At 33.4% G+C, this 17,392-nt stretch overlaps 1 protein-coding gene across 2 annotated transcripts in view; it reads left to right on the top strand.

Annotated features, from left to right (window-relative positions):
- The window catches only part of LOC144365007 (uncharacterized), a 56,486-nt gene that overhangs the window by 29,442 nt on the left and 9,652 nt on the right, over nucleotides 1-17,392 (top strand). For both annotated transcript variants that reach the window (XM_078015643.1, XM_078015642.1), the window contains exons 11-13: nucleotides 5,496-5,579; nucleotides 5,751-5,823; nucleotides 7,887-7,960. In XM_078015643.1, the coding sequence (XP_077871769.1) occupies nucleotides 5,496-5,579; nucleotides 5,751-5,823; nucleotides 7,887-7,960 (231 nt within the window). The remainder of the gene's footprint in view (nucleotides 1-5,495; nucleotides 5,580-5,750; nucleotides 5,824-7,886; nucleotides 7,961-17,392) is intronic.

Genomic DNA, 17,392 nt, shown 5'->3' with positions numbered 1-17,392 from the left:
AGTCTCTGATATCCTTTGGATTTAGACTGTGTGGTGATGTTTCCCTTTACCTCTGATTTTTGTCAGTTTGCTTCTTTTTAGTCTTTCTTTTGATTAGTTTGGCTATGGGTTTGGTGATTTTGTTTTGTTTATTTGCGAATGTATTTTTAATAGTCTTAATATATATTTAGTTTTCAATTAACCTATACTTTTGTATGCAGTGCTGAGAATCAAACCCAGTGCCCCACACACTAGGCAAGCACTCTACCACTGAGACACAACCCTAGCCCCTCCAATTTTGATATAGGCTCCAGTGCTATAAATTTGCCTCTTAGAAATGCTTCCATACTTCTCCAGAGATTTTGATATGTTGTGTCTCTCTATTTGTTTGTTTCTAAAAATTTCTTGATTTATGTTGTCATTTCTTCTTTTATCCCTTATTCATTTAAGTGAACATTGTTCATTTGGGATGAGTTTATATGGTTCTTAATATTTATATGTAGCTTCATTCCATTAGGAATTGATAGGATTCATTGGAATTGTCATTTTAAAATAATATTTGCTAAAATTTTATTTGTGGCATAGAATATGATCTATTTTATAGAAAGTTTCATGCACAGCTGAGAAGGTGTTAAATTCAGCTGTTTGGGGGTGCACTATTAGATGTCTGGTAAGTCTTTTTGATTTATAGTGTTGGTCAGGTTGGAGATATCCTTGTTGATTTTTTTATTTGGTGACATGTCTATTATAAACATGTATAGAAATCTACATGTTTGTGTTGAGATCTATGTGGAATTTAACATTGTGGTGTATTTTTTCCATATAATGGGGTGAATTGACATTTGGAGCATCAGTGTTTACTGTGGTTATATTTTTCTGTTACATTGTTTCCTTCACCAGGCTATAATGGCATTCTTTGTCTCATATTAATTTTTGCTTGGAATCTACTTTGTTAAATAGATTATATTTGTGAGTGAAATATATTTTTTGCTCTCCTTTTACCTTCAGCCTCTTTGCTTATGTGTCTCTTATAAACACATATAGGTGGATTTGTTTTTTGATCCATTCTAATAATCTGTGCTTTTAATTGGGGAGTTGTTAATATGAATATGTGTTTGTGTTTTCCTGCCTTTTTCCCTCTTTATTCTATGCTGTCATGATTGTCACTTAGTGAATTATTCTTCTGTTGAACTTCCTTGGTTTGCAGGCTTTGGGAAGTGTTCCTTTAGTTCCTGTGTATATAGTTTATGTTTGAGTATTCTTTGTAGTGTTGTTTTGGTACACATGAGTTCTTTTAGTTTATTTTTGTTGTGTAATGTTTTTATTTCCACCTTAAATTTGAAACTGAGCTTTCCTGGTATAGTAACCTTGTATGGCAGTTGTTTTCTTTTAGGCTTTGGAATGACTCACTTCAGGCCCTCCATAATTTTAGTGCCTCAGAGTGAAAACAGAAGTGAATCTTATTGGTCTGCCTCTAAATGTAACCTAATGTTTGTCTCTTGTGGCTTTTAGTATTTTTTTTCCTTTATGTTAGGTTAGGCATTTTGATTATGATGTGTCTCAAAGAGCTTCTCATGTGGCTGAGCCTATTTGGGTTCCTGTAAACCTCCTATATGTGTTTGTCCATCTCAGTCTTGGTATGGGATAAATTTTTTGTAAATATCTCATTGAAAATATTCTTTATGCCCATAGTTTCTATCTCCATGTTCTTATATTCTTTCCTAATGTTTCTTGTATATTCTGGTCATGCTGTATAATTATTTTCCCTTTACTACCTTCTATATATTCAAGATTATATAGCCTGTATTTAATGCCTGAAGTTCTGACTTCAAATTAAACTTCTATTTTCTACACCATCTGTTTTGTTAATAATACCTTCAAGTGAATTTGTAATTTGTGAATTGTATTTTATTTCTAGGATTTCTCCTTTTTTTGGTACTTCTATTTCATTATTACAATGGTCTTTCATCTCCTATAATGACTCTCTTACTTTCTTACTTAGATTTCTAGTTCATTGAACATTTTGATAATCAGTTTTTATAATCACTCTCTGGGTTTTTGTCAAGCTCAATATAAGTGGGTTCCCTTAGTTGGGGGATTGTGGATTTTAGGGTGGGCTTTGATTGCCTGCTTTCTCATGTTTTCAGGGCTCTTGGTCTTGCACACCTTTGAAGTGGATTCTTATACCATTTTTTTGTGCATGTCCATTTGTGTGTAGTTATCTATCCATTCTAGGACCTGTCTCTATTTTTTGATGTATGAGTAAATAAATGCCAAGGGGTGTGACCTGAGTTTTCTCTCCAGTTTTTCCTCCTTGGGTCATTATTCGTGGTTTGGAGCTTTTTGTTTCCTCTCTTCTTTGAATTGGAGTAATAGATAAAATGTTTATTTCTAAATGCAGCAGAATCTCTAACCTGTGGGGTTTCATCTTGTTCTAGGTTTGCAATACCTCATAGAATGGGAAAAAATAAACTATAATAACAACTATTGGAAATAACAAACAGTATTGAAGTAAACACATAGATCCTACTATGATGTTTCCAACACTAACTGTCACTAGTAAACAGGAATGGTGTGTTCAGTGATTGGGAGCAGTAGTAAAAACAGTAACCATGAATTAGTACTTGATTTAAAGCAATTAGTGGAGGCAGAGTTATATAAACCATGTAGTTCTGAGCAATAGTAAATATACAGTAAATTAGAAGTGAAGGAAATGTGGTTGGGAAATTAGAACAGAGTACAATATCCACAAAGTGAACAAAGAGAATGTAGAACAGTAGCAGGTGATACTTATATTGAGGGAGGGAAATAATTAGAAGAAGCATGGTATTAAGAAAGGGGGAGATTGTTTGAATTCAGCTAATGGTAGGAGAAGATAATATTGAAAAACAAAGGAGTAAAGTAAGCACATTAAAATAATGGAAAATCCAACCAAAATATAAAGTACAATGAACCTTAACCTTCCCAAGACAATGTTTGAAAAAGATAACTACATTGAAAAAGGCTGAATATGAGAGAGAACAAGACAAATAGTGTATGTATATATGACCTTGAAATAATCAGGATAGCCACATTTCTTTCTTTCTCTTTGTCTTGTTCTCTCTCTCTCTCTGTATGTGTGTGTGTGTGTGTGTGTGTGAGAGAGAGAGAGAGAGAGAGAGAGAGAGAGAGAGAGAGAGAGAGTAGGGAAAAGAAAAATGTTAGAAAATATATAGGTATTTCAAAAAACTCTATCTTATTTTAGATGGAGGGGACACTGAAGTAGTAGTAGTTAAAATACTTGCCTGGAATGTATAGTCAATATCTGTGTTCATTAGTTTTTATTACCATTATTCTTAAGTAAAGTACTAATAAAGAGAACAAGAATTGGGGGATTTTAATTCCTTCCCATTATTGTGTTGCTCTCTGATTTATGAGTTGCCATGGTCAAAGATTGAATCTTTTTGATATGAGACTCAGTTTGCATTTTCAGCACTAAAAGGTGGGGTGGGTTACTATGTACGATGGGTTTGTGTTTTGACCCTCCATACAAGATCTATGCACCCCCTGGGCACTGCTTCTTCAGCACATTCTGCAAGGGGAAATCTGCCCTATGGTGCTGTGTTGTGTTTAGCCCTCAGCTTTAATTGGGTTACCTTATTTGGAGTGGCTAGGTTGACCTGCCCCTAGGACTAGACTTTATCCAATTGCTTCTGTGGGTTTGGTTCTTAGGTGCCTCCCAAGACATCCAATTGTGGGGAAAGGGTGCTGTTCCTGCACTCACTTTTGCCCAGGAACTCAGCCATCCCAGGTATAGTTCCTTTGGATATTCCCATCACCAACTGCCACTTCCAGACCACCTCAGATGTTCATGTGAGCCACTGGACAGCAAGGCTTCCCTTCACCCTTCCAACTGCAGGCACAGTCACTCCATGCCCATTTCACTCACATAGGTCAGACTTTGCCTAGGCACCTGCAAATACTGTGGCTGTGTTTGTGTGTGTTTCTGATCTCTGGAGTTCTGCAGATGTCATGGCATGCATGCTGGCCCCTAAAGGATTCCTGCCTGAGCACTGCATGGCCAGTCAGGATAGAGCACTCACTTATTTCACACCCAATTGTAATTGTAAAAAAACCTGCAGGGTTTGCAATCTCCTAGTTTAAGTAAGTTCAGGCAATGTTTTGATCTCTGATTTCTCTATACCAAAACAAGTGGTGGGTCTGCTCAGGTGATCAGAAGCTACTATCAACAGTGGTGAGCTTTCTTCTTTATTTTCCTGTATCCAAACTTCCAATTCTCCAAGCTTCTCTGTTGCCTGATATTAAATCCCAGTGAAATCCCTTTTAAACCACCACACTGAAAAGCTGTATATCAGCTGCTTTGGTTTTATTGCCACAGAGTAGGCTAGAAAGCAGACTTCCCTATTCTGATATCTTGTAATTTCAAGTTGATCTTTTGACATTGCCAAGTTTCTTATTTTTACTAGTATCTGAAAGTTTACTAATGTACCATGTCTTCAAGCCTTAACATTCTTTTTTTCTTCCTGATATAGTACATTGGTGGTACTGTCTACTCAGATTTTTCTTTGATTTAATGAACTTATCATTTCCAAAAATTGTTTTCCAAGAAACTTTTATCTCATTACTATAATGTTCTTTCAAAATTTCTATTATCTTCATTAATTTATTTCTCAGTTTTCTTACTTAAATATTTTTACAATAAATTATTTCTTCAGCATGCTTGTCAATCTTGGTATGTGAATTGAGTTATTGGGAAATTTGGAACTTTTGATGGTTACTTATTATGTGGCTCTCTCATATTACTTATATTAGTATGTTGAGGATAATGCATGCACTTGGCTTGATTTCCCTTCTGCTATCCAATGTGGGTCATTTAACTGAGATTTCTTTTGTTGATATGTTCTGAGCAGAGGATATGTCTCATTTTCAAAGCTCCAACTCAACAAGAGAAAAGTGCTAGGATCATTCATTCAAAGAACCAAACTTGGAAGCAAAAAACATGTAAATTTATAACAAAAATATGTTTAAGATGATGTCTCTAAATTATCTAAGCAATGCGAAGTGGGAAATAATAATGTAAAATGCAAAAGAAAGGTATTAGTGATTCCAAAATTAATACAGAAATAGACAAAAAAAAGCAAAATAAATAAATAAATCAAAAAGTGGTGGAAGGGAAAATCTACAGAAGGAAAATGAGGGTGAAAAGTGAAAATGAGAAATGATGCAAATAAAAATGAGAGATACAAAAACAAGTACATAGAAAAACCCATTAAAACAATAGAAAGATTATATAAATTATACATATTAAAGCATAAATAATGAGGAAAAACTTTTTTTAAAAAAAACTACAAAAATCCAAAACCAACAACATTTCTTACACAGGAAATATTGATATAATTAAATGTAGAATTCTGATGTGATTAAAATGTAGAAATTTGTTTCCACAACTTCTGTCTTTAGAATTTTGGGTTTTCTGGCTAGCAACTACAGTTCTACTTATTTCTTCTGAATTCTAGTCTGAAAAGCCTGGAGTCTTTACTGTGCAGTACCCTCCTGTATGCCTACCAGGATGTGTTACAGGACCATTTTCAGAAGCAGAGGTAAATCACATTCAATATTGGCTTTGTGAACCTGGATATAGTGTAAGAGCTGCCCCCAAAGCATGGAGACTGTGGAATATTCTATACACTAAAACTCAACTTGAAATATTGCCAAATAATGCATGAAATACAATCAGTATTTACTTAATATATTTTTCCAAACTCATTTAGGCTTTCAAGGAAATAATTAATACTCCTACAAATCAATCAGTACCAATGAAAGAAGCAAAGACACTCAAATCAGGTAAATTTTGCAATACAATTTCTCTGTAAAGATGTATACGAAAACATTTGACATGCCAGCAGTCTGTATATTTTAATTCATTTAAAAACTTCATTGTATACTGGCTGAATATTTTGTATCTTCTATGTGTCTGGAAATATTCCCTCAATTCAAGTCTTCATCATCTTTATTTTGTGTTGTTGCCTTCTAATTATTCATCACCATTTATGCCTGTGCACCTCACATACATCCTGCTGGTGACATTTGTAGGTCATCTAGTTACAATGCAAATATAAACAAGAACCACTTCATACAACATGGGGTCCAAGTATTTTAAAGTTAACTAGAAATTTTTCATGATATAAATTCTGCCTGCATATATTTAACTCTTTCCTCTGTATTTTTAGTCATCTGTCATTACTCCTCATCAATCACCATAATTTTTTTTTAAAAAAATCAAATTGTATACTTTATTTATTTATTTATTTATTTTTATGTGGTACTGAGGATTGAAACCAGTGCTTCCCACATGCCAGGCAAGTGCTTTACAACTGAGCCACAATCCCTGTCCCCAAACCCCATATTTTTTGACAAATAAAGATGCCATTGAATATTGTACTTTCCCTCTTGCAACTGTCTTTCCTGCCCTCTCCATTTCCTGTCCTGGCTACTTACATCACTACTTAATACAGAGCTCAGGCCCTAGCTGCAGAAAAGCTATCACATGTGAAGCCTTTTGTCCATACTGGCATGTACCAGGAGCTCAATCAAATATCTGGTCAAGTAAATAAGATTGGAGATAAAATTGTTCCTTCCAATCTAGGAGCAACTGGGTAATACCTATAAATGAAGAATTTACAGTATGAGTTGCAAAGAATCAGTAGAAAAATTGGTCAAGTACTAAAAAAGACCGAGGAAGGAAACACCAGCCTACATACATAGGAAAGTAATGTAGATTAATTCTACTATTCCTGCTCCCTCTTTTCTAATCTACTGAACTTCTAGTTTACTTCAATCCCTTGTTGTGTGTTAACATCCACATATCAGAGAGAACATCTGACTTTTGGGTTTTGGGGATTGGTTTATTCTGCTTAGGTCAATACAAGAATAACTCAAAAGAACAAGTAAAAAATATCAATCTATTTATAAGAAAAGAATCTCCTAGCAACTCAGGATTACAGACTTGGGCAAAGTATCTTCATAGGCACCAAGTTAGAGCACTATCCTATAATATTAGTCATGGTACTTTTGAGTAAAGTGAAATGAAACCATTAAATCTTATATTTAAATCTTAAATATTTTATTTTTTAGAACAGCTTCATTAAGTGTAATAGATATAAAATAAAGAGAAAACACAAGCCTATGTCATTAGTGAGAGTTAAGGAAGACTTCATATAGGACAGTGAGTCCCAAATGCAGAAAAGAAATTTGTTAGAATAAAAGAAAAAACATTTCATAGATAAGGGACAGGGCATTATTAACAAAGGTGTAATAATATCAGTCATTTTGGAAATCACCAGTAGTGAAAGAGGGGTTGTTTTAAAGCTACTTATTCTAAGGTAGAACATAGTGAACAGTATGAATTATCATGTTTCTGTGGAACTATAAATTTTGTTTCTGAGGACTTTGCATTTATCTTGAGTGGTGAATCTTTGAGATACTTGTGTGCATTGAACCTGGTAACATCTAGCCCAAGAGGTTTCTGAAATTTTGGGTTAGTATAGATATTTTTTTAGAGGAGTCAATATTAGCTGGGCATACTAAAGCATATCTTTAATCTATCCTATCTATAGGAGGATGGCATATTTCAAGCCAGCCTGAGCATTTTCCAGAAATGGTGTCTCCAAATAATATAAAAGACCTAGAAATGAAAGTCAGTTGCAGAATATTTGCCAAGCTTTGGGTTCAACCCCTCACAATCAGAACAAAAATTATAAGATAGTCACCTAAAAGTCAAAATTAATTTAAATGCATATTTGGGAGAATATAAATAGATTATTGTTAGAGATATTTATTTTTATTTTTCTAGAGGATCCCTCTTTATAACTCTCTAAGTCATTTAAGTATATCTATATATTTGTCAGCAAAACCATATTTACCTGTGACTCCGGAGGATGGGAGAAAAATTCTTGGTGGTACCCAAATCCAGCAGCCAAAGGTATGTAAACATTTAAGTTCCTGACTTCCTGTATTTTTCTTTGCTTTAATAATGAAGAATAGGCTAAATGAAATTACCTTTCAAATGAATGTTAGAATGGAAAGATCATTTATTATTTCATAAGCCAAAAGCATTCAAACTGGTTGTGAATCTACAAATAATTTAAGAATTCATGGTGTCTATAGATCAATTTTATGCTTGGGATTGAGGCAAAAAAATATTTTGTTTGTGCTTCTATTTTGATAATCTCCTTAAATGATCAACTAATAACTGGTTGAAATTAGGAACAAATTTAACAGCAAGGGCCACTGAATGCATTCATGCTAAAAGGTGGTCATTTTTTCTGGCTGAAAATTTTAGTATTACCAGCCTGTAATATTGTGGTCAAAGATTTCATTGTGCCTTGTCTTCAGTGATTTTTTTTTCAAAGTAGGAAACTGACTCATTAGAGGAAAACAGCTGCCTGAGCAATTAGGTAAGAGAGGAAATAAATAGGAAAGGAAGAAATCAAAATATCACTGTTTGTAGAAGACATGGTACTTGACCTAGGAGAGCCAACAAACTCCATGAAAAACTTCTAGAGATAATGAACAAATTTGGCAAAGTAGCAGGTTCCATAATGCACATGAAAAAAAATCAGTCCGCTTTCCCATATACCAAAAATGAATCTTCTGAAAAAGCAATTAGAAAAACATTTTTTCACAATATCTTTAAAAGATACCTAGGTTGTTTCTTTTTTTAAAGTATGTTTATTTTAGTTGTTGATGGATTTAATTTAATTTATTTATTTATATGTGGTACTGAGAATTGAACCTAGTGCCTCACATATGCTAGGCAAGGGCTCTACCACAGACCCACAGCCTCAGCCCCTTAGGGATATTTCTAACCAAGGAAGTGAATGACTTCCACATGAAAATTGTGGAACACATTGAATCAAGTAATTGAAGAAGACTTCAAAAGATGGAAAGACCTTCCATATGTATGGATAAGTAGAATTAATATTATTAAAAGGCCCATACTACCAATAGAAATATACAGATTCAATGCAATCTCCATCAAAAATGCCAGTGATATTTTTCACAGAACTAGGAAACAATAGTTCTAAAATTGATTTGGAAGAATAATAAACCCAGAAGAGCCAAAGTAATTCAAAGACAAAACAGTGATGCTGGAGGTATTATAAAACCTGATTTCAAATTATACTACAGAGCTATAGTAACAAAGCTGCATGATACAGGCATGAAATAGACACCTAGATCTATGGTACAGAATAGAAGACATCTATTCTTTGTCACTTGTTCTTTGACAAAGATGCCAAAAACATACACTGGAGAAAAGAAAGCCTTTTTCACAAATGGTGCTGAGACAACTGGTTATCCATATATAGAAGAGTAAAATTAAATCCTTGTCTTACCTTGCACAAAAATCATTTCAAAGTTGATCAAAGACTTAGGAATTAGAACAGAACCTATGCAACTCCTAGAAGAAAACATTGGGCCAACACTCCAACATAAAGGCACAGGCAACTAAGACCACTAAAGCTCAGGAAATGATCCAAGAGTTTATCAATGGGATGGCATCCAACTTCTGCACAGAAAAGGAAACCAAGGGAATGCGAAGAGAGAAACTACAGAATGGGAGAAAATCTTGGCTAGGTATACTTCTGACAGAGCATTATCTAGAATAGATACACCAAAAAATATAATAACCCAATTCATAAATTGGCAAATGAACAGGCACTTCTCAAGAGAAGAAATAAAAATGGCCAACAAACATTTGAAAAAAAAATGTACATCATTAGCAATTAGGGAAATGCAAATCAAAGCACTGAAATTTTATTTTACACCAGTCAGAATGGCATCTATCATGAATAAAAAATAATAAACAATGCTGCAGAGGATGTGGAGGAAATGGAATACTTCACACTTTTGATGGGATTATAAATTATAAATTATAAATCACTACAACAATTATGGAAATCAGTATGGAGGCTCTTCCAAAGATTAGGCTTAGAATCACCAATATACAGCTGTACCACTCCTTGGTTTTTCTTCTAAATTAAAAAAGTTATCATATTATGATAATACATGGATACCCATATTTATATCAGCACAGTTCACAATAGTTACACCATAGTAGCAGCCTAGGTGTCTGCCAATGGATGAATTGTTAAAGTAAATGTGATGGATATACACACAATGTAGTTTTATTCAGTCATCAAGAAAACTGAAATTATTTCATTTACAGTAAAATGGATGCAATGGAGACCATTATATTAGCAAAATAAGTCAATCTCAGAAGGCTGAGGGGCATTTTTTTATTTACATGAAGTAGCTAGAGAGAAAAAGGAAAAGAAAGGTGAAGGCTGATGTCATGAAAATCAAAGGGAGATTACTAGAGGAAAAAAACCAAGGAATGGAGGGGTGGGGATGAATGGGGCAATTCCTGGGGAGTGATATTGGGCAAATTATATTAGTACATTGTGTGCATTGTATGAATATGTAAGAACATATTCCATCAGTATATGTGACTATAATGCACCAGAAAAATGTGGAAGAAAGACAAAAAGAAAGAAAGAAGAATAGCCAGTCCCTTTTAAGGGGATTGCCTCCCAGGATGGGACATTTGCTGTTAGAGCACTAAAGATAACTTCCCAGTTTATTTCTGTACTATGTCAGAAATCACTAAAAATTATGAACCATGCTTTATCCAACCTCTTTTGTGGATATTAGAATGTAAAAGTGTGGGTGCAGTTATTGGGGAATTATAACATTTGGGAGGGGTGTTATTGTCCTGTTTTCCCTTATACTCAGTATTACTATCCGAAGGTTTATGCATGCATTTGGATGTATTTCTTCTTCATTGTTATATGTGGGTCTTTTTGGAGAACTGCTTTCTCTGTGCACTGGCCCTGGGCAAAGGCTATATCTCAGTGTCAAACCCTAAATGGGCATGACCAAAGAGGTAGGTTTACCCATCATCATCTCTTTCAGAGGAAAGAATAATAACCAGCAAGAGCAAGAAACTAGAAGGAAAATAAACTTCAACTAATAATTGAATGCTTATTTAAAAGCATCTCTAAGACTCCAATAACTAAAGAGAAGAAATGGGAAACCACAGACTGCATGGATGAAAAATAAGGCAACAGTGACAGTTAAATTAACTAAACTCAGAAAAATAGGTGAAAAAAGTGGTAAGATGGAGCAGAAAGGAAGAAATGAGGGGAAAATTAATAAAAATAAGATAATGGCATTAAAATGAGAACAAAAAGTGATATGGAGAGAAAAACCAAGAAATTAAAAGGAAAAAATGAGATAAGAAGAGCTGTTTTTCCTTTATTCCAATGATTCTGGGATGCCATATTGTTTCCTTGTGCTTTTAAATCTCTGGGCATCATGCAAAAGTATATTTTTTATTCTCCACATGTTTCTGGAGTTTTCTATTATTTTGATATCTAATTTCATTTCATTATGATATTAGGAGATGGAGGGCATTATCTTAATTTTTTGAATTTGCTATGACTTGTTTTGTGTCCTAGATATATGATTTACTGAACTGATGGTTCTATGTGCTGCTGAGTACAATGTGTATCTGCTATTGTCAGATAAAATATTCTGTACACATCTGTTAAATCTCTTCATTTTGAGGAAAAACAGAATTTGCGGAACTTTGGTGATATTTGTCCATATGATGTAGACATAGGTGAAAGTCCTGTATTGAAGTCAAGCCCACTTAGGACCTGTTACATTAGGTAGAATAAGTTTTTTGTTTTCTTTTTTAAATGACATTTTGTGTACTGTCATTCAGGCATGAATATATACTGTCATTTATCTTCTTATTGGATTGTTCCCTTTATCAATATTCATTTTTTTGACCTCCAGACAATTACTTCTTAAAGAATAAAATTTGAAATATGAGAATAGCTACTCTTATTTCCTTTGGCTTCCACTTGGATGTAATTTCATTTTCTATCCTTTCACTTTTATTCTATGAATGTCTTTACCAATCAGGCATACTTCTTGCAGAATAGTTGGATTATTTTTATTAATTCAACATTTCTTATATTTCATATGTCTTATAATTGAAGAATTTACTGAATTCTTTCATTTAATTTCTAATATAGGATTTGCTTTTAATTTAAATTTGCTTATCTACTGTATGCTTTCCCTTGCTCTTCTCGTGGATTTTAATCTAATGTATGGAATTTTCCTTTGAGCATCTTGTGAACACTGGCTTGATTGTCAAAATGTTTTAGTTCATTTTTGTCTTGGAAGGCCTTTATTTGATCTTTGAATCTGAAGGATAACTTCAATGCATATAGCCATGTAGGCTGGCAATATTTCACTTTTAGGGCTTGAAATATATCATTGCAGGTGCTCCAATCCTTTAGAGTTACACTGATGCCTTATCATTTATAAGCCAGTTGGTCCTTCTCCCTTGAATTTTAAAATCTCTCTTTGCTCTGAGTTTTGGAATTTCATCTGAAACACAGAATGGAGAGTTCCTTATTTGATTATGTCCATTGGGGATTCTAAATGCCTCTTGTGTCTTGATGTTCACCATGTTTTCATGGCAAAAGAGATTTTCTGTTAAAATTTCATTGAATAATAATATTGAGTAAGAGTTTTATATTATTCATCTCTAGCTGCACTCTTTTCTCATGGCCCGAGCATTCAATTTGGTCATTTTTTTATTAGAGGTTTATACCTTTACATAGTAGTTGAGTTCATTCCAATATGCTCCCCCTTTTCTGGAAATTGATTTCAGTTCATGATGCCCTTTTTTTCTTCCCAATCTCCCTTCTCTCTCCCATTGTCCTTCCTCTATTCTACTAGACTTTTTTGCACTTGCCCATGAATTTTTATGTGGTTGGTCCTTTGTGTGATCATTCCTTTACCTATTTCTTTCCATTAATTTACTCTAGCTTTCCATATGAATGAAAACATTTGAGTTTCTGATATTGGCTAAATTCACTTCATATAATAGTCTCCATTTCTATGTATTTGTCAATAAATACCATAATTTCATCCTTTTAAATGGCTAAGTAGAGCTCCAGTGTGTGTGTGTGTGTGTGTGTGTGTGTGTGTGTGTGTGTCACAGTTTCTTAATCCATTTATCTATTGATGGGCATCTTGGTTGATTGCATAATTCAGGTATTGTAAATTGTGCTGCTATCAACATAGATGTGGCTGTATCACTGTTATATGCAGATTTTAGATCTTTTAGCTGTGTCTTATGGTGTGTTCATCCCTAGTTTGTTGAGGAATCTTCAAACTGCTTTTGAGAGTGTATTAGTCTGCAGCCATACCAAAAATGTCCACATGTTCCTTTCTTGGCACAACCTCACCAGCATTTATAGATGTTTTGTTCTTGACTGTTTGGAGTCAGATGAAATCTTAGCATAATTTTGATTTGCATTTTCTTGATTGCTAGAGATGTCAAATATTTCTTCATAATATATTGGTCTTTTGTGTTTTTTTTTCTATTGAGAAGTTACTGTTTAGTTATTTTACCCATTTATTAATTTTGATTTTTTGTGTGTATGTGTGTGTGCTGTTGATTTTCCATTATTTGTAGATTTGTATATTGTAGATATTAATATCCTATTGGAAAAAGTAGTTTTCCAAGATTTAATCCCATTTTTAGTTCTGTCTTCATGCTCTTAATTGTTTACAAAGCAGTGCAGAAACTTTTTAGTTTAATACCATACCACTTATTGATTTTTGTTTTATTTCTTGTGCTCTATGGCTCATGTAAAGGATTTTGGTGTCAGCTCCTCTGTGATTGAGTGATACTCCTGTTTTCATCTAGCCATTACAATAGTTTCTTGTCTAAATACTAGGTCTTTGATACATTTCAATTTGAGTTTTGTACAGAGTGAAATACAGAGTTCTAATTTTACTTTTATTATATACAACTGTCCCATTTTCTAGCATCATTTGTTAAAAGGGTGTCTTTGTTCCAAGATATATTTTCGTCATCTTGGTCAAATGTCACATGGTGGAGGTTTCTGGGTTTTTCTGTGACCCTGTTATTGCATTGTTCTTCATGCCTCTTTTGGTGCCAATACCATGCTGTTTTTATTACTACAACTTTGTAGTATAAGTTTATATTGTGTGTAATGATACCTCTTGCTTCACTTTCATTGCTTAGTATTGCTTTGGTTATTCTGAGTCTCCTATTCTTACAAATAAATTTAATAATTTTTTTAACTCTTTGAAGAATATCATTGTTATCATTGATGGGGATTGCATTAAATCTGTATATTGTTTTGGTAATATGGCCATTTTGGCAATATTAATTCTGCCTATCCACAAACATGGGCTGAATTTTCATCTTTAAGGTCTTCAATTTTTTTCAGTGTTATATCATTTTTATTGTAGAGCTATAATCCTACTTATTTAGATTAATTTCCAAGTATGTTTTTATTTGATTTGATATTGGGATTGCAAATGGGATTGTCTTCCTGATTTCTTTTCTCTGAAATGAATTATTTTTGAGGTATAGGAAAGCTATTCATTCATGGATATTTAACTTGTATCCTGCTACTTTGCTAAATTCATTTTTAAGCTCTAGAAGTCTTTTGGTGGAATATTTTGGACCCTCTAGGTATAGGATCATAATGAGAGAATAGGATCATATTGTCAGTAAACAGAGATAATTTGACTTCTTTTCCTATTCATATCCCTTGATTTCATTTTCCAGCCTGATTGCTTTGGTTCATTTTTAAAGGAGTATAATGAATAATAATGGTGGGAGTGGATAGTTTTTTCTTGTTCCTAAGTTTAGTGGAAGTCTTTTTCGCTTTTCACCTTTTGGTATGATGTTGGCTTTGGGTTTGTCATAATGGCCTTTATGGTGATGAGGTAACTTCCTTTGATCTGTAGCTTCTCCCACTTTTTGTAATATGAATGGGTGTTGAATTTTATTGAAGGTCTTTTTTGCATCTGTTGAGATAATCACATGATTTTTGTTCTCAATTTTGCTTACGTGATACATCACATTTATTGATTCATGTATGTTTACCCAGCCTTGCTTCCCTGGAATGAAACTCAGTTGATCATGGTGTAGTATCTTCTTGATGTGTTTTTGAATGTAGTTTGACAATGTTATTTAGAACTTCTTCACGTATGTTCATCAGGGATAATATTCTGTAGTTTTCTTCTCTTGATCATCTTTGTCTGATTTTGGTATCAAGGTTATACTAGCTTCATAAAAATTGAAGCTAGTATAACTCCCCAATATAAAGGGAGTGTCCCCTTTCTTTCAATTTCTTGAGACTGATATTTCTTCTCTGTAAAGTTTTGTCTTCTCTGTAAAGTTTTGTTATGAATCAATCGAATGAAGTGAAAGGTTTCTACAATGAAAACTAAAGAACACTAAATAAAGAAATTTAAAAAGACCTTAGATGATGGAAAGATCTGCTGTTTTTGGATAGGTAGAATTAACATTGTAAAATGGTCCTAATAACAAAAGGACTATATGGATTTAATGTAATTCTTATTTAAATCCTAAGGACATTCTTCATAGAAATAGAAAAAAAAGAAGTCATGAAATTTATTTAGAAAAATAATAAACTCAGAATAGATAAAGCAATCTTTAGCAATAAAAGTGAAACAGGAGACATCACAATATCAGACCTTGAATTATACTACAGGTGTATAGTAATAAAAATGGTATGGTGTTAGCACCAAAATAGACATGCAGACCTCTGGTACAGAATAAAATACACATAGACAATTCCACATAAATACAATTATCTTATTTTAGAGAAAGGCATGCAGTGGAGAAAAAATAGTCTTTTCAACAAATGGTGCTGGGAAAACTGGAAATCCATGTGTAACAAAATGAAATTAAATTTCTATCTCTCACTCTGCATAAAACTCACCTGTAAGTGGATCAAGAACTTGAGCATTAGACCAGAAACTCTGAGCCTAATAGAAGAAAATGTAGGCCCAAATATACATCATGTCGGCTTAGGAACTGACTTCCTTAACAAGACTCCTAAACTGCAAGAATTAAAATCAAGAATTAACAAATTGATTAGAATCAAATTAAAATGCTTCTTCATAGCAAAGGAAACAAGAATTTGAAGAGATAGCCTACAGAATTGGAGAAAGTCTTTGCCACCTGAATCTCAGATAGAGCATTAATCTCCAAGATATACTAAATTCTCAAATAATATTAACACAAAATAAACAAAGAATCTAATTAATAAATGGCCAAATGTACTGAACAGGCACTTAAATAAGAAGAAATATGATTGATCAATAGATATATAAAAACTATTCAATATTTCTATCAGTTAATGAAACTCAAATTAAAACTACACTGAGATTTCATCTCACTCCAGTCAGAATGGCAATTGTCAAGAATACAAATAACAATGAATATTGGTGAGAATGTGAGGGGAAAAGTACTCACATACATTCCTGGTGGGACTGAAAATTGGTACAACCTCTGGAAAGCAGTAGGGAGATTTCTCAGCAAACCTGAAATGGAATTATCACTTGTTATAGTTATCTCATTCCTCAGTAGATACCCCAAAATTTAAACTCATCATACTACAGTGATGTAGACACATTAATATTTATTGCAGCTCAATTCACAATAGCTAATCTATGGAAGCAGCCTAGGTGCCATTCAACAGATGAATGGATAAAGAAAAATACACACACACTCACACACACACACACACACACACACATACATATAATGGAATACTAATCAGCAATAAGAGAAGTAAAACTGTGGCATTTGCTGATAATGGATGGAACAGGAGACTATCATTCTAAGGGAAATAAGCTAATCCCCCAAAACCAAAGGCCAAATGTTCTCTCTGATATGCAGATGCTAACTCACAATAAGGGTGGGTGGGTGGGTAGGGAAGAATTGAAGTACTTTGGATTAGACAAATGGGAATGAAGTAAAGGGAGGAGGGATGGGAACAGAAAGATAGTAGAATGAATCAGACATTCATTACATTCTTATGTGCATATATGATTACATGACCAATGTAAATCTATATAATGTACAACCAGAAGAATGAGAGGTTATGCTCCATGTATGTATAATATGTGAAAATACATTCTACTGTCATGTATAACTAATAAGAACAAATAAAAAAAGAAATATATTGATGATAAACTCTTGTTTTCAGTTGGTTAAAAAAGCAAATAGTAGTATGAGCAGATGGTATCTAAACCATTTAGTTTTGAACAATGGTAAAAATGCAATTAATTAGGGAAAAAGTAAATTTGATGGGAAGTTAGAATAGACCACAATTTTATAAAGTGAAAAAAGAGAATGCAGAAGAGCAGTAGCAGGCAATGTTTATTCAGAGGAATGGGAAAAATAGAAAAATCATAGTGTTGGAGAGAGGGAGAGAGAATATTAGAATTTGGCCAAGAGTAGAAGAAAATATTGGGAGAG

The sequence above is a fragment of the Ictidomys tridecemlineatus genome, chromosome 6 (assembly GCF_052094955.1).
Source record: "Ictidomys tridecemlineatus isolate mIctTri1 chromosome 6, mIctTri1.hap1, whole genome shotgun sequence".
NCBI lineage: Eukaryota > Metazoa > Chordata > Mammalia > Rodentia > Sciuridae > Ictidomys > Ictidomys tridecemlineatus.
This window is presented reverse-complemented; position numbering and strand designations above follow the sequence as displayed.